Source organism: Stenella coeruleoalba (assembly GCF_951394435.1).
Source record: "Stenella coeruleoalba genome assembly, chromosome: 16".
NCBI lineage: Eukaryota > Metazoa > Chordata > Mammalia > Artiodactyla > Delphinidae > Stenella > Stenella coeruleoalba.
Window position 1 is genome coordinate 23,238,458 of NC_137162.1, and position 22,843 is coordinate 23,261,300.

At 39.0% G+C, this 22,843-nt stretch overlaps 1 protein-coding gene across 13 annotated transcripts in view; it reads right to left on the bottom strand.

Annotated features, from left to right (window-relative positions):
• Positions 1-22,843, bottom strand: part of LOC307175250 (uncharacterized protein) — a 579,209-nt gene that overhangs the window by 354,981 nt on the left and 201,385 nt on the right. For 12 of the 13 annotated variants that reach the window (XM_079900180.1, XM_079900189.1, XM_079900178.1 and 9 more), the window contains exon 3: positions 10,006-10,146. The exons of the other annotated variant lie outside the window; for it this stretch is intronic. In XM_079900180.1, coding sequence (XP_079756306.1) covers positions 10,006-10,146 — 141 coding nt within the window. The remainder of the gene's footprint in view (positions 1-10,005; positions 10,147-22,843) is intronic. 13 annotated transcript variants of the gene reach the window in all.

Genomic DNA, 22,843 nt, shown 5'->3' on the forward strand with positions numbered 1-22,843 from the left:
TCAGAAATGTGCTGCTATTGATCTTTCTTAATTCCCAATACCAAAACCTGGCACCACGATAATTTTTTGTATAGAGTCAGCCTAGCCCAGTAAAATCTCAGTCATTCAGCCCATACTGAGGCTAAGGCTCCAGCCAGAGATCTGGTCCTAACTGTAGCTGGACCTAGATCTCTGAGACGCATGCCTTTGTGTAAATCTGGGGACACTTCTTCCAGGATAAACAACATTGCTTTCACTCAGCATACATTGGATGGGTTCAGTCTCCTTGAACAAAGTTCCTCTGTCTGAAAATGAAAATCTCTTGCCATGAAGATCTCTGCCCTCATCTCCATGAAGAGCCTTACTTACGATGCCAGATGTACTTTGTTCCTAGATACTGTTCCTTACGTATACCACATAGTCCCTTGGCACAAAAACTATGGCTGTTAACTACAAAGGAAAACAGAATCCAGTAACAGATAATGCAACTCTAAGAAAATTAATCATCTCCCTTTCTGATTTCCACTTAGAGCAAAGTACGCAGCAACTTTACCGTCTATACTCTGCCCCAACTTTCAAGTAGTAACATACCCCAGCATCTCCGTACTGAATGAGCAATTAGCTAAGCTGCATACTGCAAGGTGAGAAAATCCTGCCGTGATAAAAGAACTGGTTTCACATTATCTTTTCCTCTGTATGTCAAGAATAGAAAATACAAGATCAAGGGACTGAAGTATCTACAATACAAATCGCAGATGATTTCCTGATGTGCCTCCCTCCCCCCATACAAGAAGAACAGTAAGGAAGCTAAAGATAGCGCCTTCTCACAAAGTCTCACCATCTACATGTTTAATATGAGAAAAATAAGATAACATGATTTTAAAAAGGGACTGATCAGATGCCTAGACTTGGATGACTAGGCTGGGATTCTTGAAGAAGAAGGAAGAGGAGTGGGGGGAGGGGAAGAAGAAGGAGGAGGAGGGGGAGGGAGAGAAGGAGAAGGAGAACCACACCGGCTCAAGAACATGCTTCATCAAAAATGATTGGGTGTGGGGCTTCCCTGGTGGCGCAGTGGTTGGGAGTCCGCCTGCCGATGCAGGGGACACGGGTTCGTGCCCCGGTCTGGGAAGATCCCACATGCCGCGGAGCGGCTGGGCCCGTGAGCCATGGCTGCTGAGTCTGAGCGTCCGGAACCTGTGCTCCGCAACGGGGGGAGGCCACAACAGTGAGAGGCCCGCGTACCGATGAAAAAAAAAAAAAAAAAAGATTGGGTGCTCTATGACAGAAATATAGTCCCAGACTTAAACGTGTAACCATTGCTGTCACTTTGTTTTGCTTTTGTACTAACTGAGCCAGAAGTGCTAAGACCATTCTTCGGAACAGTCTGAACAAGTAGAAAAGCAATGTCCATCCTTTCACTTTCCCCACAGTCCCTCAGTTGGAAAAGTCCTTATCTTCAATACCAAGCAGAGCCCCCCAGGCCTTGCTTCCTCCCACCTGGAAACTCAGACATGCTTTTGGCATGATGTTATACATCAGGAGAGCTCAGGACAGAGCTCTACTCTGTCCTCACTGCTTACCGTCTTTTAGGATCCTTAGCTTTCTACTGTTGTCTTTGTACTTTTCTTATTTTATTCCCTATTCCTCCATCTATCATTCACTGCTCAACTATTTTTTTGCTCCTAGCACATAAATTTGTCAGTAACCCTCTAAATGATATTTTAGGTTATAGTTTAATAATAATCTTCGAAGGGTCTTCTCTTTCTGGTGTTAGTATTTAAAGTCATGTCTAACATCCCAGATGTTAATCACTTCGATTTTCTTGCAATAGTTAATACGAGACGCTTTGCAAATGGTTGGTACCTGCAGGCGGGAGAATGAATTAATGGCTGTATACAGGCACAGCTTTATTTTGGCTGCAGGGTAGAGATTAGATTCACTCAATTCATTTCTGGAAAAAAACGCTTATCGTATATGATAAAGAACTAACATATCAGGGACCAGATATAACATTTTATGTATATATGTGTGTGTGTGTGTGTATATACACACACACACACACATACACATACATATTATATATACACATATTATATATATACACATTATATATATATAATGCATATATATACTTTATTTAATTAAGTCCTTACTAATTTTACAGATGAAATATTCTTTTGGACAAATTATTTAACCGATCTCTGAAATTTCAAGCAAATGACTGATACAGGATTCAGATTTAGTTGTCTGCATTATTGACAGATATCTATATAATACGAATTCAGTGGGGAAAAGGGAAAGGTAAGAAGAGGGGGTCAGAAACAATGAATGCCCCATCTACATACACTCCTCACAAACTCCCTAAGACGACTTAAAATTCCAGGATAAAAGTTCCAATCTTTTTCTGTAAAATGTTGTTTCCATCAAAATACAAATATAAGTAGGAGTAGAAGGATTAATTATCAGCTCTCAGTCATTATCACATTCATAATAATTACCTTTGGCTCTCCTCCTGAACGTTGACTTTGATAAGCAAGAGAAGCATTGTGCCAGGGGAAGCTAGTACCCAGTATAAAGTGTCTCAGGCTGAGAGGGAGGTGGGGAGCTCCTTTGCTGCTTTGGTCCTGACACTGTATAATGTTTGCTTTCATACTAGTCCCCAGGGAAGCGTCGATAATTTAAGAAAATCTAATTCTAAAAAGAATTAGAAAAGGATAAAGATTGAAACACCTCTACCGTGACTCAGTGTGTATTTTAACACTAATCTCTAACCCCTACAGAGATGTTTATGCCATCTATTTAATGCTGCTTACGTGGCCTGCTTCACAATGGTTTATTCTTGGTCCCTTTGTATACAATTATTTCTTAAGGGTTATTATCAGGGGTGTCTTTTGCCTTCCTATATGGCTCCTGGTTTATAACAAACAATTCAAGAGCAAACAGATTCATGCTATGGAGTTTAAAGAACACCCATCCTAGAACAAACAAGGTACCAGCCAAAAATCACAGAGAAGGTCCACGTTTTAAATAGCTGGGTCTTAGAAACCGAAAGACAGAAAAGAGGGGAAGAAAGGGGAATGGGGGTGCAGGAGGGAGGGAGGCCGAGAGGGAAGGAAATAAAAAGGACAAGTTTGACTTTTTCCTGCCTATTTCCAGAGACTTCAAACTATTTTACCTACGTAGCCCATGGAGCTGGGCTGAAAGCTACTTCAAGTTGCATATTCTTACTGGGAGCTTCTATATTCCTGTGTACTGCCATCAACTTAACGACGTAACATAAATTTACTCCCTCAAGCAATTGGGTTCTGTCTCCTTAAGACCTCCATCACCCAAAACTGATTTCCAACATGGCTACTGAGTGCAAAAGAACAATAATCAGAGAAGAGTTAAGCATAACAAAGGACCAATAAATATCACCGATGATGATGACAATGACTGATAATGACGATCAAAATCATTTTTGCTAACAAGTATTTGAAAGACATAATTGATACCACGTGACATAATTTCCACATGCATGTGTATCTTTTGCCTGATTAAGGTCAATGCACAATTTTGTTTGTGCAGCACACAGTCTATGCTTTTGATATTTTCAGTTTAATATTACCCAAGAGACTTAAAGTTGATAATTTCTTTTAATTTCCTTTTTTGTCATTTCTACCCTTCTACCACCAATAGAGAAGTAAATACTGCCTCTAAAGAGTCAGTATTCCCAAAATCTCATAACTCAGCCAAGCCTCCTTCCACTGAAAACCAAAGGTCTCCCAATATGGCAGTGCGCTCATGCTCAGGAAGCTCATGTTTATCCATAAGGACTTTTTGTTTCATAAATTTATTTATTTATTTTTGGCTGCGTTGGGTCTTCATTGCTGTGCACGGGCTTTCTCTAGTTGTGGCGAGCAGGGGGTACCCTTCCTTACTGTGCGCGGACTTCTCATTGCGGTGTCTTCTCTTGTTGCAGAGCACGGGCTCTAGGCGCGCGGGCTTCAGTAGTTGTGGCACACGGGCTCAGTAGTTGTGGCCCATGGGCTTAGTTGCTCCGTGGCATGTGGGATCTTCCCGGACCAGGGCTCGACCTGTGTCCCCTGCATTGGCAGGTGGATTCTTAACCACTGCGCCTATCTATAAGGACTTAGATTGAATTTTTTTTCTCCTTCCTAGGAGAATTGGCAGAAACCATATTGCTATGGCAGATCAAAGATTCAGAGAACAGTCTCATTACCAAGACTTTGCTTAAGTCAGACTGTGTTCACTTAAGCGTCTGGGAGTAGTTTTGGGGAACTTGGTGTCCTCTATTTAAAGAAAAGGGGAATATTTTGGCCCATGAAGTTGTTTCAAAAAACAAATTAAAAAAGCCATCTGCCCTATGTGTTCTGTTGTGTTGTTGTTTGTTTATTGCTTTTTTAAAAAAAGCATATGTAAAAATCAATTAAAGAAATATATCAAACAAAATAACTCTCAGCTTTATCTGTATCTGCAGATCCTAGTACAGTGTACACGATAGGCATCCAATACCTGATGTTCAGTAATCAATCAATGAGCTTCTGACCCTAAAGAATCTCATTTACTAATGATATCAGATGTTCAAGAGAAAAAAAGGTAAACAAAAGTATCTTTATTATGAGTAGTGTTAAAAGATGAACTGAGGCATATTAAAAATTCTAAGAGTTCATTTCAGCAAAAATCGAAGGGAACTAGGCGGTGCCAAACTGGAAATGATTAGGAGCCCTCCATCCACGGGAGCTCCAGGAGAGATTTTTGTAGAGAAAAAGCAGAAGGAAAATAAAGAAGTTATTCATTGGCTATAGCTTAAAGCTTAGGTGGTTGGTTGTGATCCGCTGTCCTTAGGTTTCTTTGTAAACTTGAGGCATTTTCAGAGTTAGAATTTGGTTTGCTTACGTAGGTGCCACAGCTTCAGAGCCGCTACAGTCTGATGGCCTCCTTGTTTAATTAATTTAATAGCATGGACTTTGGACTTATGACCAAATGGAATAAAGGTGGATTTTAGTTTGAAACAGAATCCATGTAGGATGTTCCATGTCAGAACAGGGACGGGATTTTGAGTTAATTAGACCATGAGCAAGAGACTCCAAAAAGGATGACAAAGACTTTCTGTTTAAGGCATGCATAATAAATCTGGAAAATTCCACCCAGTAGAGGGAGCTGTAGGCCTAAGAGTTCTACCTGCCATGATATGCAAATAAGGCAAATTTCAAGATTCCATTTATCCTTAGGAGATACTTGCTATGGCAAGAGATAATTCAAATGTATCTATATATCCAATATATCTACATCTATTTATCTACTCATCTACCTATCCATACTTTTATAGTCATCATCATAATATAGAAATTAGATTCTGAGTCAGGGCTTGGGCGTGGAGAGTAAGTAAAGGCAAGGTTGCGTTTAATTCTAGCAACTGATACAAGGGAAAAGTGAAGGGACTGGAAAGAACTATTTGAAGTACTTTTCCAGAAGCTTGAAAAAGTTTGAAGTTTCACAGCAAGCTCACGAATCATTAGAGTGAGTCAATTTCCTTGGTCCTTGTGAGACTGTTAGCAAGTTCATACTATACTTAAAAAGTGCCACCTTATGGTGCAGTGTGGTCCCAAGGGTGGGATGGAGTGGCGTGGAGCTTAATCCGCATATCCATTTACAAAAACCTGGCACTGGAAAGTGCTGCTTTGAAAAGGTTGTTTTGCAGATGACCCAAGGGACCTCTGGGGAAAATGTTAGAGCTGGTGACAAAATACCTAGGATGTAGACTCCAAAGTGCAAGGATGAAGACTCCAAATAAATAAGGGGACAAAAGGAACTTATCCAGAAGAGTGATTGGCAAGATACTTGAAGTTAGCTCAGAAAGCTGATTTTTAGTGGGACAGATTGTTTTGGTTATAACAGTTCTCTGTCCTCTGACCCCCAAATAATAGAGCGGTTAATCCCAGTTCACTAAGGATATAGAAAAATGCAACATTAAGACTAACTCATAGGAAAGACATTAATAGTTACACCAATGATGAGGAAATGCTCCTTTCTTCTCCTAGTTGCATGGAGAACTCCACGCATGGCTAGGATTTGGAGACTGGAGATATGACACAGCTAATGTTAGAGGTCCTTAAGTTGCATTACTGGGTAAGGCCAGGAGGTGTCACAACGGGAGACCAACCCAGCAGCTCTAACTGGACCATTTTAATGGCTCCCAAAGAGCCTGTATAACGGCCCCACAATCTTGTACTGCAGGAGAAAATTTTACGTTCTGATAATTCCGGCGGTGGTAGCTCAGATTCCAATCACTCTCAATAATATTATTCATGCTTTTTTACAAAAATTCTCCCTGGGCTACATCTAACTAAAATAAAACACCCCAAAATGATAAATTGGTCTATTGCAGATTCCTGGGTTACCTTTGCCAGTGAAGACATATTATCAGTTTACTTCGTAAACCTGCCACAGGGGAAGTGGCCATTTCAAGATATTTTCGGTGGATCGGTCTTAATAGAAGAGCAAAAGTGTGAGATTTGCAATGACCTTTTCATTTGCTGTTAAGAGATTCCTGAATTGACCAACTAGCGAAATAGCAGAAACTTGCTGTATTGCGCAATGTACTGCCTTCACTGAGTACGACAGGCACCTTCTTGCTCCTGCCCCCAGTGTAATAACAGACTTAATTCCACTCATAAAGGGCCAATATTTGGCAATATAAATCTATTTTAACTTAAACCTTCAACCTCTTACATATGTGGAGCATAATAAGTTCATGCAATGGATGAAACAATTTTAGAGCAAATACAGACTTTAGAAAATATACAGTTAACGGAACCATTTTATAGGTTGAAAATAGGGTCAGAGATGTTAGTTAACTTTCCTAAAGCGCTCTGGCAGAGCCAGGAGCACATTTTAATTTCTGGACTCCAAGTTTTCTATTTTTTAAGGTTAATGTAAGTTTTATCTTAATTAAAAAATAACAAGAATACTACTGTTAGTAATGGTTCCCATTTTTTGGTTACTACATTTTTAAGTGCTTTCAGACATTAAAGCCTTTAAAGGAAATTGACCAAGGTTAAAACATATTCAGAATATCACTGGGCCTTAAGGTACTTAAGGGTGTGGGTGAGGATTGCTTGAATTTATGAAGATGAGCAAAAGGAAGGAAAGTAACTCAATAATCTGGATTTATTCAAACAAAGGTTCATTGTTTACGTCAGAAGGCTTTGTTTGAAAGGAAGAATAGTTGTATACTTCCTAATATTATTAATAGAAGTATAGATCGGAAAAGAAGGAACGAAGGAAGGCAAGGAGGGAGGGCGGGAGGGAGGGAAAGGAAAAGGGAAAGGAAAAGGAAAGGAAAGAAAAGAAACAAGGCTTTGGGCTCTTACAAGATTTACTATTATTTTTCCACAGACCAAAGAGTATGATAGTGAGGGTCACTCCACCAGATCCTTGAATAGAATCCCAGTATGGAAATAAATTAGACAAACACAGCACACAGCGCAGTAAACACACTGCTTTCTCTGCACTAGCCTCATGATTGAGTGGGGCTAGATGAGCAGTCAGCCTATTCAGATTGAAAATAGCTGCCTTTGACCCAGAGGAAGAAAATGAAGTCCTTTATAAGGCAAGGCAGCAAGAAACAAAATATGTTTTTCTGTATCTCCACAGCACACAGCCAATGAGCCCAGTGCCATAAGAACAGTGTGACGGGAGAGAGGGATGGAGATGTCAGAGAACATTATGGGAAGAGTCTCTTCTGTGCAATTGCGGTCAGGAATAGAAACCTCTTTGCTTCTCTGAATTTTTTCTTTCTTTCTTTTATTTTTCTTCTTCCACCCCCAATTCATTTCATGCCAAATTAAAGATAAACCAATTAGTTATGTAGATATAATCCCTGAACAGCTGTAACCCCGAACAGGGCACAGCATAAATGTTATAGTACATTTCATTTGTTCATTTGCTAATTGGTGTACAATGCAATGAAGATCCACTAGGTATAAGGTTATGGTTCTTGATGGGGCTATAGATATGATGACTATTTTTGTTCTCTTGAAGTTAGAAGTTTAACTAGGAAATAATTCTAATAAATATTTGTTGGCGGTGTGAGAGACTAGTTCAGGAAAGATCACCTGGGTGAGTTCTAAATTGCAATAAATAAACATCACTAATCATTAGAGAAATGCAAATCAAAACTACAATGAGATATCATCTCACACCGGTCAGAATGGCCATCTCCAAAAAAATCTACAAACAATAAATGCTGGAGAGGGTGTGGAGAAAAGGGAACCCTCTTACACTGCTGGTAGGAATGTAAATTGATACAGCCACTATGGAGAACAGTATGGAGGTTCCTTAAAAAACTAAAAAGAGAACTACCATATGACCCAGCAATCCCACTACTGGGCATATACCCTGATAAAACCATAATTCAAAGAGTCATGTACCACAATGTTCACTGCAGCTCTATTTACAATAGCCAGGACATGGAAGCAACCTAAGTGTCCATCAACAGATGAATGGATAAAGAAGATGTGGCACATGTATACAATGGAATATTACTAAGCCATAAAAAGAAATGAAATTGAGTTATTTGTAGTGTGGTGGATGGACCTAGAATCTGTCATACAGAGTGAAGTCAGATAGAGAAAAACAAATACTGTATGCTAACACATTTATATGGAATCTAAAAAAAAAAAAAAATTGGTTCTGAAGAACCTAAGGGAAGGACAGGAATAAAGACGCAGACATAGAGAATGGACTTGAGGACATGGGGAGGGGAAAGTGTAAGCTGGAACAAAGTGAGAGAGTGGCATGGATATATATACACTACCAAACGTAAAATAGCTAGCTAATGGGAAGCAGCCACATAGCACAGGGAGATCAGCTCGGTGCTTTGTGTCCACCTAGCGGGGTGGGATAGGAAGGGTGGGAGGGAGGGAGACGCAAGAGGGAGGAGATACAGGGATATATGCATATGTATAGCTGATTCACTTTGTTATACAGCAGAAACTAACACACCATTGTAAAGCAACTATACTCCAATAAAGATGTTAAAAAAAAAAAGAAAAATGGCTTACATGACAACACAGTTTGGGAGGGAATAAAACAAGATATAATAGCATAGTTGCTAGAACACAGCAGACAATTTACATTAGTTTCCATTTTCCTTTCCTTTTCTCCTGTTTGACACTTTAGAATACACCACCACAGGATCTGACAAGTTAATACAGATTGATAAGGACAAAATGATAAGACAGTAAATTAGCAGACTCCCCGGACGAACAGAAAACTTGAAAGTCATTGAGCCCCCAAGTAGCAAGTACCTAGGTCATTCCAGACCATGACAGAAGGGCACCTATCCTTTTCTTCAATGCTTTCAGGAAGATGACACTGTGAACTCAGATCTAAGACTCTCCAGAAGGAATCGGAAGCTGAGACTTATTCTTGTCTCATCGTGGAGACACTTGGAAGCAGAATACCCCCGCCCCTTTATTCCCTAAACATCTACCTGCTGCATGTGAACAATCTAAGTTTGTTGCAAGTGTTGAAGATTTTGATGAACTGGAAAAACTTTGTTCTAGGTGTTTACTCTTTAAGACAGATATCTTTAAGATAATGGTATTAATATCAATTGATATCCATTCTTGCTTCTAAATTACATTTCCTTTAATATAGAAGGAAAGACTTCAGCTCCCAAAATGCTTCACTTTCAATGTCTAAAAATGATTTTGAATATATTTTAACTTAAAAAACCCTGCTTACCCACTTCTCTTTGGATCTTAGCAAGAAAAGATTCTCAATGAAGGGGAAGAAAGAGATTTTTTTTTCTTTTCAGGAAGTATCCAAATTTTGAAAATGAAAAAGAGCATGGATTTTAATTCTTAAGGAGAGGAAAATGGAGTGGATATAAATATATTACCTGTGACGTGACTACAAAACACAGTGCTGAAGTTTAATTGGAGTGAACTATCCATTCCTCACCATTGTCTTAGATAATTACAAAATGAAATCTGGTCAGAGAATTTGCAACCCTACCTGAGTGCATCCTCCAGTTTCACTGAAGGTCTTTGGAACTTCTGAGCATCTTCTCTCTCCCATCTTCCTAAAGGTCCCTTTCTGGATGTGACATAAGATCCAGAGCCTTTTCTTGGCAAATCGGATGCTTCCTGATGCCAGCTGTAAGATGAACAGATTGGAGGCTACAACAGGTATTTTCGTCACACTCTCCATCCTTCCCAGCAAAGACTTTTCATTAGCTGGAGAGCAGGAGAGTCGGAATCATCTTTCAGGTTCCGTTTGGTGAGTAACATGGCTCTGAGTGGAGCCAGATTAGTAAACTTGAAAGAGGAAACCCTATTTTGCAAGGGGATTTGGTTCTAATCAGTTTATTCATTTCTGCAGAGAATTATTTAAGTGGAAGGCAGGGGACGATTTGATCAGCGAGGCTGGGGCACTCTGGAGGCCTATCAAAGAGTTTACTTGTATTTATTTTACATTTATGCTCAGCAGGGGAACCTCTTGAGGAAAGTACACTATGCATACATACTAAACATCAGTTACATCAGTTTCCAGTTCTGTCTCCTCATAAAACATGATTGGAGCACAATAAATATGGAAATATGAAACACGTTAAATTAAAATGTTATTAAAGCAGTTGTAGGAACTTCTTATACATAATCATAAAGCCCTGGCTCCCATGAGGACATCAGAGAGGACGTTTCAGGCAATTTCTCCCATGGAGACCTGAGAGGCAGGAGGCATTATAAAACCCCCTGTTCATTTAAAGTACATTCATTTCAGCCACTGAGAAGAGCTAAGCTATCATCACCTCACACGTCTTCTTTGATAGACTTAGAGGGGAGAGAGAACTAGAGCCAACAGAGGAGTTGGACCCTCAACTTAGGATTAGAGTTCCCCAGCTCAAATGTTGGAGAGACTGATTTTCTAGTTTTCATGATCTGCATAACACAGTCATGATAAAAGAATAATGATTCGTTTTATACATTTGTACCTATTTCTTCAGAAAACAGCTTATGATGTGACCTTGGGCAAGCTGTTTATCCTTAGTAAGTTCACTCCTACCCCAACAGTTTAGAACTGAGGTGGAGTCTGTAGGAAGGTACACTCTTTAAAGTCAGATAGACCTGAGTTTGTAACCGCCCCCACATCCATTAATAGCTCGGTACCTTTATGAAGTTTACCTAACTTTTCCGGGACTTTTTGTTTTTAAGTTTTAGATACATAGGTTGATGAGTAGGGTGATAATAGGTGTCTAATGACTATTAATGAGGCAACGTGCATAGCAACAGATTGAGTAGCTATTATTATTATAGCATTTATTATGCATCATGTACACAAAAACAGTGGCAGAAGGATATAGGAAGATGGATTCAAAGAAGTTAACTAATTGTAATTGCATATCGGGCACTACCAAAAGACAAACATGTGACAAAACTCTGTTAAACTACAAATGCGTGAGATTAAATCCTGGCCCTTAGGTTTCTTAGAAAAAGAAGGTAAGTCTAATCCATGCAACAAAATCAGAGACCAATGAATATTGCTGGCATCATATATATGGTATCTAGCAAAGAACAAAGTTGGATCACTGGATAGCTAGCAGTCAAGCAAGACTTCACGAAAAAGATGACACCTTGGGGAGGGAAGGTTAGAAAGAAACCAAGGAGGTTCAGAAAGGGATGCAGAGCATGGATGAAGGTCTTGAGTCAAGAGGTATACAGCAGCACATTTGGGGCTCGGGGAAGAAGTCAGCAAGGCCAAAGGACAGGCTTTATGTAGGCATTAGCAGGAAGTCAGGCAGCTGGGGTTAGACTTGAAGCCACATAAATTCCTGAGCCACAGAACGTCTCTGAAATGGAGGGGGAAGAGGTGAGAAAGTAGAGTCTGGTGTCACAAATAAATCACATTTATTAGTTGTTTCGATGTGGTGAAGATTCTGGTTAAAAAAACACCTAAAGGGGCTTCCCTGGTGGCGCAGTGGTTGAGAGTCCGCCTGCTCCGGTCCGGGAAGATCCCACATGCCGCGGAGCGGCTAGGCCCGTGAGCCATGGCCGCTGAGCCTGCGCGTCCGGAGCCTGTGCTCCGCACCGGGAGAGGCCACAACAGTGAGAGGCCCGCGTACCACACAAAAAAAAAAGAAAGAAAGAAAACCACCTAAGATGGTGGTTAGAGAAGGGAAGATGCCTGGGAAGAGTAAGGAGGAGGCGGGAAGGTGAGAGGGAGGGGTTGACGGAGCCAGGCCTGCGGATCTATCCTTTAATTATTCTGTTTCACTTCCAAAGGGGCACATCCACAAGGCATTCATTGGCAAGCCATTCTCCACCATACTTTATGGGTTCAAAGATTAGCTTAAGCTATTGAAGAGGCAAGCTAGGTCTCTTCTTGCATCACTAACGAGGAACATTCTTTCTTTCTTTTCTGTTTTCCCCTGTACGAAGATTTACCCTTTGCTTTGCCTGATACCATTAAACTTGTTCTCTTCCAGAGAGCTGGAGAAAATAATGCTTTTCAAAAGCCCGTAAAAGCAAATCAGTGAAAGTGCCCCGAGAGTGTATGTGTTACCCAACTAACACGCCCTGTTACACACCACCTCCCAGGCGAGAAGGTCTGAGCAAAGAGCCTCCCACTGGAGGCCAAAGAGGGGGCCTGCAACACGGTGTGAAGCGCCAGAGGCAATGAATGAGCTGTGGGATCGCTCTATACTCTCAATCTTTGTTTGCGAGGTCTGACAGCTTACTTTGAGCGCTGATCTGGTGAAGCAATGGAGAGAAGTTTAAGGTGGCTCCAGAGACGTGAGGCCTCGTTAGGAAGAACGCAAGAGAGAAGCGTGGCTTTGTTGTTATTGTTGTTATCACTGGGGCCTCCTGCAGGAAAGAGGCCCTCAGAGAGACAGCCAAGCTGTGCAGATAGAGCCAGCCCCAAAGAAACAAGAATGCTAAGGAATAGAAGAGGTAGCCAGAGAAAGAGCTTGGAGGCTAGCAGGGTTCTATTTGGTCTTTTTCCCTAAGGCAGTGGTTCTCAGGGTCAGCAGCTATAGCAGCGGCTTCACCTGGCAACTCATTAGAAATGTACATTTTCACCCGACTGCAGATCCCAGATCAACTAAATCAGAAACTCTGGAGGTGGAGCCTAGCAATCAGTTTTAACAAAACCTCCAGGTGACTCTGATGCAAATGAAAGCTTGAAAACTGCTTTAGGGAATAAACTCAGCCCCCAGAGAACTTTTCCTCTCTCTGCTAAGAATCTATGACTTAACCCAGCCAGTGAACTACAGAGGTAAATTCAGAATTCAAGGCCCCTACTTCCTGTCCAGTGATCTTTTGATGAGTCTAATCCAGAACTGAGCAAATCAGTATGAAAACGATATTATTTCCAAACTTCCCAAGGTTGTCCATAGGAAAAATTAGAGGAATCGTTCTAAAATATCCCATCTGTTATGGAATTGCTCCTGAAATCCCATTGCATTTAGAAGTACAGTTAGAGATTTCGTTTCATTTTAGGCATTTTGTTCTGTAATAACAGGCACTTAGGAATGATGCAGTCTTTTATACATTTTTGGAGACAATCATCTAATTGATTTTTATTTTGCATCTCATCAAAGAAAATGATATATTTTTCTAGAATGAATAATTAGATGTTTAGAACAAACCTGGTCACATTTACTGGCCTGCCATCAAATGACCATTTCCAGTTTTGACCCTGTTGTGGATTAAGAGTCACTCAATCAGCATTAGTTTATTAAGAGCCTTCCATCTGCCCAGGAATGTGCCAGGCTTAGTAGTATACTTAACACAAGGCCCCCGCCTTCAAAGAAATTTGGATTCATTTAAGGGAAATATGTCAGAAGATATTCCAAACTATATTCAAAGGTAAGTGGCATGGTCTGGACTGGAAATCCAACAGGAAGTCCCAAGATTCCTTATTTTCACTTAGTTCTAATCAGAGAACTAGCAGTCTAAGTTTTTCTTTATTTTTTCTGTGATATAAACGTTGCCTTCTGAAATGATTCTTCTTCCAATGCTCTATTATGTTATTCATGCCTTTTCTCACCTGCTTCTGCCTAAAAGTCTTGATTCAAGTCTACCATTTATTGCAGTTACATTTCACAAATCAAAAGAGCGGCTCTCACACTAAAAAAACAAGTGAGGGTGGGGGCTTGAGGGTGGGGCTGAGAAGTGGTAAATGCGGGTAACTCCGCATGAAGCAATTGTCTGTAATAGGAAATGCAATGAGATGAGGTTTCCCCAGTCCTTGGGGAAATCATTCAAATACATACTCTTATCAAACTCTAATAATGTTCCTGCTTCTGTCTGTTTGTTTTGATGAAGCTGATAATAACAGAAATCTACATGTATTTGCATTTTTCTACTAAAAGTAACTGAAGCATCCCAGAACATCATTTTTAAGTGCAAATGCCTATAAGTGGCAAAAACATGAAACGTCACACAAATGCAGGCAGGGGAGTTCAGAGGTGGAGTTCATTTCAAGAATGAGCTGTGAGCTTGCTCTTCTTTTCTTGGTGTCCTTGACCTGTGAAGCACATGAGGAAGTGTATTTTTTTGTAAGTCTTCTTCAGGCTGAAGGCATTATTAAAGCATTTCTTCCCAGCAATGCAGCTAATGTTTCCTTATTTCCATTTCTAACCACTCTCTCCCCCAAAACACTGAAGGAAATCCTATGTTTTGGACACAAAATAACACTACCCAAGGAAATCAATGAAAAGTAAACTCAGAAAGGGTTTTATAGATCATCTACTCCATGCATTTCACCTTACAGATCTGACAAGTGTATCCCAGAGAATGTAAACGACTTTTCCAAGACCACAAACCAGACTGAAAAACAGAGTCAAGGAAAGAAGGAAGGCTGCCCGATCCCTACTGCTGTCTACTTTAGCACCTCAACATCTTAAGGCACTGACTTCAGGCTCAGGACTCATATAAGGGAATCCCACCTACTGTTTAATTTTTAAACTCCATTTTTAATTCTATATTCTTTCTGATGCAAGTCATCATTTTTAACTTTGATTGAATACTTGTGAAAGAACACTGGTGCTTTCTAGCCCTGCAATGTTGCGATTCTATGATTCAGGGTAATTTAGGTGAGTCATTTCCATCTGCAGGATATGAACCAGTGAACCAGGACAAAAACACCTTGGCACTTTCAGAGGCAGTCACTCTCTTCTTATACATTTGTAATTTTGTGATTTATGTCCTAGGTGTTGTACAGTGCATTGGTGGTTATAAGGAGAAATAATTTTGAAGACAAATTAAAGGAGAAACTTTAGAAGAAACCTCACAAAGAAAAAAGGCAAAAACTGGGTTAGTTCAAGAAACAAAACTTTCTTCTACTACAAAGCACAGAAAGTCCCTATCAGTTTTTCAGCTGCATTCACTTAGAGACACTCTCTTATCAAATGACAGAAAGCATGGCTGACTGTGTGGTTACGGAGCCCAGCACCATCACTTAGTAACTGTGTGACTTCAATCAAGTTACTTAACGTCTCTTTACCTGAGCATCTTCATCTATGAAAGGGATAACAACAATACACACTTACACATTTGTTGTTGTGAGTAGTGAATTCATACATGTAAAACCCTTAAAATAGCATGTGGAACAATAAGTGTCCAAAGATGTTAGTGATTTTTTAGTTGTTATTATCAATGCAAAATATCATGTGTATGAAGTTGCAAGAACCAGTTTTCTGCAAAACAAGGAATACTTATATGGTTCTTTCCAGCGCACAAAACCTATTCCTCTACTTGACTTTGTGTTCACACCAACAAAGGAGGAAAGGTCATTATTACCCCTATTTTATATATCACATAATTGAGACTAGAAAAGGAAACATGCCCAGATTTTACATGGGAAAATGGGATTAGAGCTCCTGACTTAAATCCCATGTTCTTTGCTCTTACCATGTTAACTATCTAAGGTAATGTTCCAATTTCACCCTAATTCCTGAACTGAACTTGGAGTGAAAGTTCTAAAATTAAGGTATGGGGTGCTGATCACATGGACTAATACCATGCATTAGTTATGCATTATGGACTTTCTAAAAATTATTTCCCATTACAAAAATTGAAAGTAACATGAGGACAAACATAAAATATATATATATATATATATATCTGATAATCCATCCTTGGATTCCAGCCTCAGAGACTCTGTCCAAAACAAGCAAAGTTATACCTTCCTAATAAATTCATGTAGGGATGAGTGTACCATACATACTGTTCTGCAACTGTTTGTTTTGTTTGGTCATTTGTTTTTGTTGTTGTTGTTTTGTTTTGTTTTGATCTTAGCAATAAGTCTTGAACATCATTTCATACCAGCCTACCTATCACTCTCTATTTTCAGTGTTGTAGAGTGTAAAATTGTATGGTCAGTATTTTAATCAGTCTTTTCCCGAGTCTTTTTTTTGCGGTACGCGGGCCTCTCACTGCTGTGGCCTCTCCCGTTGCGGAGCACAGGCTCCGGACGCGCAGGCTCAGCGGCCATGGCTCACGGGCCCAGCCGCTCCACGGCATGTGGGATCTTCCTGGACCGGGGCACGAACCCGTGTCCCCTGCATCGGCTGGCGGACTCTCAACCAGTGCGTCATCACGGAAGCCCTTTTCCTGAGTCTTTTACTGTAACACAAAATGCTGCAAACATCCACCTTAAGGACTTTTGGAAACATGAGTATCTTTCTTTTTGAAGTTTACTTATCAGACTTAATGTGTTCAACTTTCACATTGCGGCAACTCTTGTTTCATGAGTTGACCCTCCCTGAGAAAGTCTTTGAATATTCTTAGCATTTTGGAAGTCTTCACTTTACTCCTAAAGGAACAAAACACCCATTAGCCAAGAGGACAATGAAAGGGTAAAAAATGCAGAGAAGAGCTTTTTTTCTGTTTCATTCTCTTCATAATGATGGGTGTCAACCATGGGAGGATAGACAACTGTAGCCATATATTTGATTATTATGAATATAGATGCCACATTTTCTTTTAGGGTCATTTGAACACCCTCCAACAGACAGAAATTATACCAATAAGACAGAGCCTACATTTTGAAAAGTACTAACAAAATCTCATCCTCCAATCAACTATTTCTTTGTTAACTTTAACGGAACTCCCTCAATGAATGAAACAAAACTTTTACTATCATTTAACTGTTTTAAGTTAATTTTTATTTTTTATCAAGATGATTTATCTATAGTAGAAATTATCTTGTTCATTACTATAATCTCCCATCTTTATAAATAAGTTTACTGTGATTTTTTTAGGTTTTTTTTTAATTTTACACGTATTTGTTTTCTTCCACTTAAATAGCTAAGAATTTTCAGTTCTATTCCTCAAACATCCCAAAACTTTTTACAATCTTTCTTGTACCACCACTGCTGAAATCCTCCCAATATAATTATGTCACTTTTGGGAGAGACTTAACCAAATGTTCGGTTTAGCTTTATTAGAATTATTTGCAAGTTGTACTGCAAAGTCAGAGTCTATATGATTACATTTTTCTTCCTATAATTCTTTTTGTTTTTCCTTTGTTCAATAATGGCCATTTCCTCCCTTAACTTCCTATGTTCTCTTACCGAGCTGTCTTTGTTTTCTCTTTAAATGTTCTGAGAGAGCTGTCAAATGCCTGTAAATGTTTTTGTCCAAAAGCTCAACATTTTCAAACACACCCTCAGTTCCCATTTATTGTTTTCCTTGAAGTCAACCCTCTTGCTTTTCTTCAACCTCCTGCTTCAATTTAAACTGGCTGCTTTCTCAGTAGATGTGGGATTAATCTTTCACCTCTCATTTGGTTGAGATTTACTCTGTCTGGATCCTAAGTCCCATTCGTTTTCCTTGGTTTTGCTAAGTACACTAGCTAGCAGCTTTCTAAGAAAGAGTGCTTGGAAGTACATTTTCTGAGTCTTTTTATAATACAGAAATGTATCAGTTATACCCTGAACCAACAGTGGTGGTTGGTGGGGTAAAGAATTCAAGTTTGGAAATAATTTCCTGTCAACATTTGAAAGGCGTAACTCTGCGGTCTCCTGGCATGCAATGCTGGAAGTCTAATGCCATTCTTACTCCTGAACCTTTGAAAACTTCATTCAGCTGCTGGTGTTGCAATGAGGCACGATGAGAAGCCTTAGTGTGGTTTCTTTTTCACTCAGTGACCTCTTTCAATCATGAGGACACATACCCTTCTGTCCTGGGAAATTTCCCTTTATGATTTATTTGATAATCCCTTAGGCTTCATTTCATCCATTCTCTCTCTTTCTGGGTTTTTTAAAAATTCTATCTTCTAATCCCTTTATTGATTTTGTGGGGAGGGGGCTATTTTTTTTTTTTAATTTTTAAGCTTATTTTCATTTTTGGTTTCTTATCCCTACTCCCATTTATAGCACTCTGTATTTAATTTCAAGAATATGCTATAGCATCTTCTCTTAATTCTCTAAAATAATTAAAAATAGATAAAATTTTTGACATATTATTCCATCCCCCGTGTTGAATCCATTTTTCTTCAGTTTCTTTTTTTCAGTTTCTGTTGAAGGCTCTCCTCAAGTATCTGGTACTCCTTGGCTATCAACTTGTAATGTAGATTAAGGCATTAAATAGCTAATAGAATTTCCACATGCTGGGGAAGTTCTTTCTAACTAGAGGCCTTCATAGGAGAGTGATTGGATAGCAACTCTGATTCTTACTATAATTCCTTCAAATACTAATATCTGCATTCTTTAGAGTTGTTCTATATCTCCTAAGAAAATGTCTCTAGTCTTTTGCCTGAGTGTGTGAGGGTATAATGGGTGGGTAATATATCTTGCTGATCTTACACTAGGAACAGGCTAGGGTGACTTATGATTCACTTTTCATGCTTTCCTAAATGCCCATATTTTCTGCCTGGTATCTCAGTACAACTCACTACCATAAACACCAGGACAAACTATATAATTTGTGGGGCCCAGTGCAAAAAATTTGCGGCTTATTGATAAAAAAAAGTATGATTAAGAATTTTAAGATGACAACAGCAAAGTATTAAACAAGTAAGGGACCCTTCTGAGTATGGGACTCTGTATGACCGCACAGGTTGTACAACCATGAAGGTGATGAAGACAAACACACTCACACTGCTCCCCACTCTGCCTGCTTCAGTTTCTCCAGAAAAGAATGAATATCCTGTCTTCTGAGAGTTAGGAATAGGGTACCTGTTTGGCTAAAAGGCATGAGAAGGAAGATTTGGGGAATGAATTTTGAACAAATCCACATGTTTTTCATATTACACCTCATTCCCATTTGCTGTGATTCTTGGAAACTCTAAGAATCTAGGCTTTTCAGGGTTCTATGGGAAAACCACTTTTCACAATTTCACACCTGGTCTACTCCTCAAAATAAGTTACTTTGTTTCTTTTCATCTTGCAAAACCTTGATGACATCTGTTATCTTGTCTCCTCTCCCGTTCTGTTTGTGCTTCTGTGGTAATATCTTTATTTTTTAACTGTCATTTTGGGGGCATATAAAATGAAATATATATAAAAGCATTTTGTTTTTCAAGTCACCATTTTTAGCCAGAATCATGGTAGAGCATTTAGCCATTTTATTCATATAAGATACCTCTTTTTACCCTCCAATTACTTCATATGTTTCCACCTTTGGCTAATAAAAACATAAATTTTACTATGCTGAGTCATTTAATATTTTGAGTTCTAACACATTTTGCTTTCAAATGCCCATTTCTACCTCCTCTTCCCACTTCTTAAAAAAAAGGCACATTTTCTGGAAAAGAGAGTAGACTCTGCTATATTCTTATTGACCCAAATATTTCAGGACAGGGTATGTCTTGTTCTAGCCAAATTGCTGGCTGAAGAAGAAAAGATATTGAATTTTTAATTGCAAGCCATTATAAAACTGTTTTGTATCAACTAACATATAATCAGTAGGTAAATATTCTCCATTGGTTTCAAGACAAAAGCCTCAAATTTAATTAGATATCTGAGGCACAGCCAAGAACTTAGTGACCGATAATCATTCTGACAGAACTAAAACTTGAAGAAGTTGGATGACAGTAGAAAATCTTCATTTTTAATGAAGGAATGGATTGTGTTGAGCTTATACTGTGTATATATACAAACGTAATACCATTTTAAACAGAATTCTTGGTTCAGGCTTCAAACAATGCTATTTCACTGTGCCTTGCTAGAGCTTCACTTAAAATTAATACCGGTGTGCTGCATCAGTACCCAAGTGTCTAGCAGAGCTGAAGAGACAGTGAGCTATCAAGAGAATTAATTGGACCAGATCCAAATTCTCAATGATCTCAGCCATCTCACTATCATAGAAGCCAAATATAACCCCAATCTCCCAACTGGTAGTGTACTGACTGTCTAATTAAGGAGCAAAACTGTCCAAGGTGATTTAAGATCTAGCTTCATTCTACAGTGAGATGGATGTCTTGTCAAAAATCTGATAAAATATTCACTACTACAGCCTATTCGACCCAGATGCAACTCAACCAAATTGTGGAATGGAGACTGGAGAAAAGGCTTTATGTTTTCTTCCTTTTGAACATTAAAAAAAAAAATTAAGCGCTTCTCTTCCTGTTTTATTTCCCTGTGGAAAATGTCTTCATTTTCATTCCCACAGGACTGTGGGAATGTCTTCACTACACTTCTTAGAGTTGGGAAAATAAATGAGTATCTATGAGTAAATGTTAATTCATTTTGTCAGACAACTATTTTTGAGGGAGGCAATTAAGATGTTCTACTTGTAGTTTGACCTGCCCTACCCTGGACTTTCTTGAGACAGAAATGTAAACAGAAGCGAGAGTCTGAGGCTAAAGATCTCCTTAGCCCTGATCATAGAGAACTGAAGACTTTTAAGAGGTCATTCTTTGCATCTGCCTAACAATGGACTTCCCAAAGGTTATTCTCCATCAAATTTAAGGCTGCTGCCTCTTAATCTTACAAAGCTAACGTATATCATTTTTTATTTACCCCACAATGGAAAATAATTCTAATCACTCTTGACTCAACAGATTTAAGCTGTAAAGTGAATTTTCTTTATCTGACGTCTCTACTGAGTAGGGTTCCACTGACAACATGTATCTTGATGTCCTCTAAAGTAGAGTGAATTTGTGAAAATGTAGAAACAATACCAAACTAGCTGGAAATTCTAGTCTCTAGTTCAGTTCTGTGACCTCTAGTTTGGGGACTTGGATAAATAACTCAGATCCTTTGGATATCATTTAACTACTATTTAAATTGAGAACAATATCATTTGCTCATTATTTCTAGCTGAATTCATCGTGTTTCCTCCATATCAAGCCTTCTGCTACCCGCATAACCTGATCTACCTGAAATTAAATCTGTTACCTTATTTTGTCCCCATAATAATCCTACTAAGAGAAGAGCCATTAATATATGGATCAGAGAAGTTATTGAAGGATATCACACAGTTCATAAACAAGAGAATCAGAATTCACAGTTAAGTCAACATGGCGACACCATTTATGACCCTATGTCATACTACTCTATTTGACTGCAGACAAACTATTTTACCTCCTTTTGACACCAAGTCATCCTAATCTACGTAGTGGCACAAAAAGTAGGGCTATTCAGATGGAGGAACATCCCAAATTCATTCTAACAGGCCACGATCATCCTGATAGCCAAACCAGATGAAGATGGCACAAGAAAAGAAAACTACAGACCAGTAGCACTGATGAACATAGATGCAAAAATCCTCAACAAAATACTAACAAACAGAATCCAACAGCACATTAAAAGGATTATACACCATAATCGAGTGGGGTTTATCCCAGGAATGCAAGGATTCTTCAATATATGCAAATCAATCAATGTGATACACCATAGTAACAAAATGAAGGAGAAAAACCATATGATCATCTCAACAGAGGCAGAAAAAGCTTTCACAAAATTCAACACCCATTTATGATAAAAACTCTCCAGAGCTGCAATGAACAGACTTATATATACTACCATGTAAAACAGACAGCTAGTGGGAAGCAGCCACTGACCACCTAGAGGGGTGGGATAGGGAGGGTGGGAGGGAGACACAAGGGGGAGGAGATATGGGGATATATGTATATGTATAGCTGATTCACTTTGTTATAAAGCAGAAACTAACACACCATTGTAAAGCAATTATACTCCAATAAAGATGTTAAAAAAATAATAATAACTCTCCAGAAAGTAGGCATAAAGGGAACTTACCTCAACATAATAAAGGCCATATATAACAAACCCACAGCCAACATCATTCTCAATGGTGAAAAACTGAAACCATTTCCACTAAGATCAGGAACAAGACAAGGTTGCCCACTCTCACCACTATTATTCAACATAGTTTTGGAAGTTTTAGCCACAGCAATCAGAGAAGAAAAAGAAATAAAAGGAATCCAAATCAGAAAAGAAGACGTAAAGCTGTCACTGTTTGCAGATGACATGATACTCTACATAGAGAATCCTAAAGATGCTACCAGAAAACTACTAGAGCTAATCAGTGAATTTGGTAAAGTAGCAGGATACAAAATTGTATAGAAATCTCTTGCATTCCTATACACTAATGATGAAAAATCTGAAAATGAAATTAAGAAAACACTCCTATTTACCACTGCAATAAAAAGAATAAAATATCTAGGAATAAACCTACCTAAGGAGACAAAAGACCTGTATGCAGAAAATTATAAGACACTGATGAAAGAAATTAAAGATGATACAAACAGATGGAGAGATATACCATGATCTTGGATTGGAAGGATCAACATTGTGAAAATGACTCTACTACCCAAAGCAATCTACAGATTCAATGCAATCCCTATCAAACTACCACTGGCATTTTTCACAGAACTAGAACAAAAC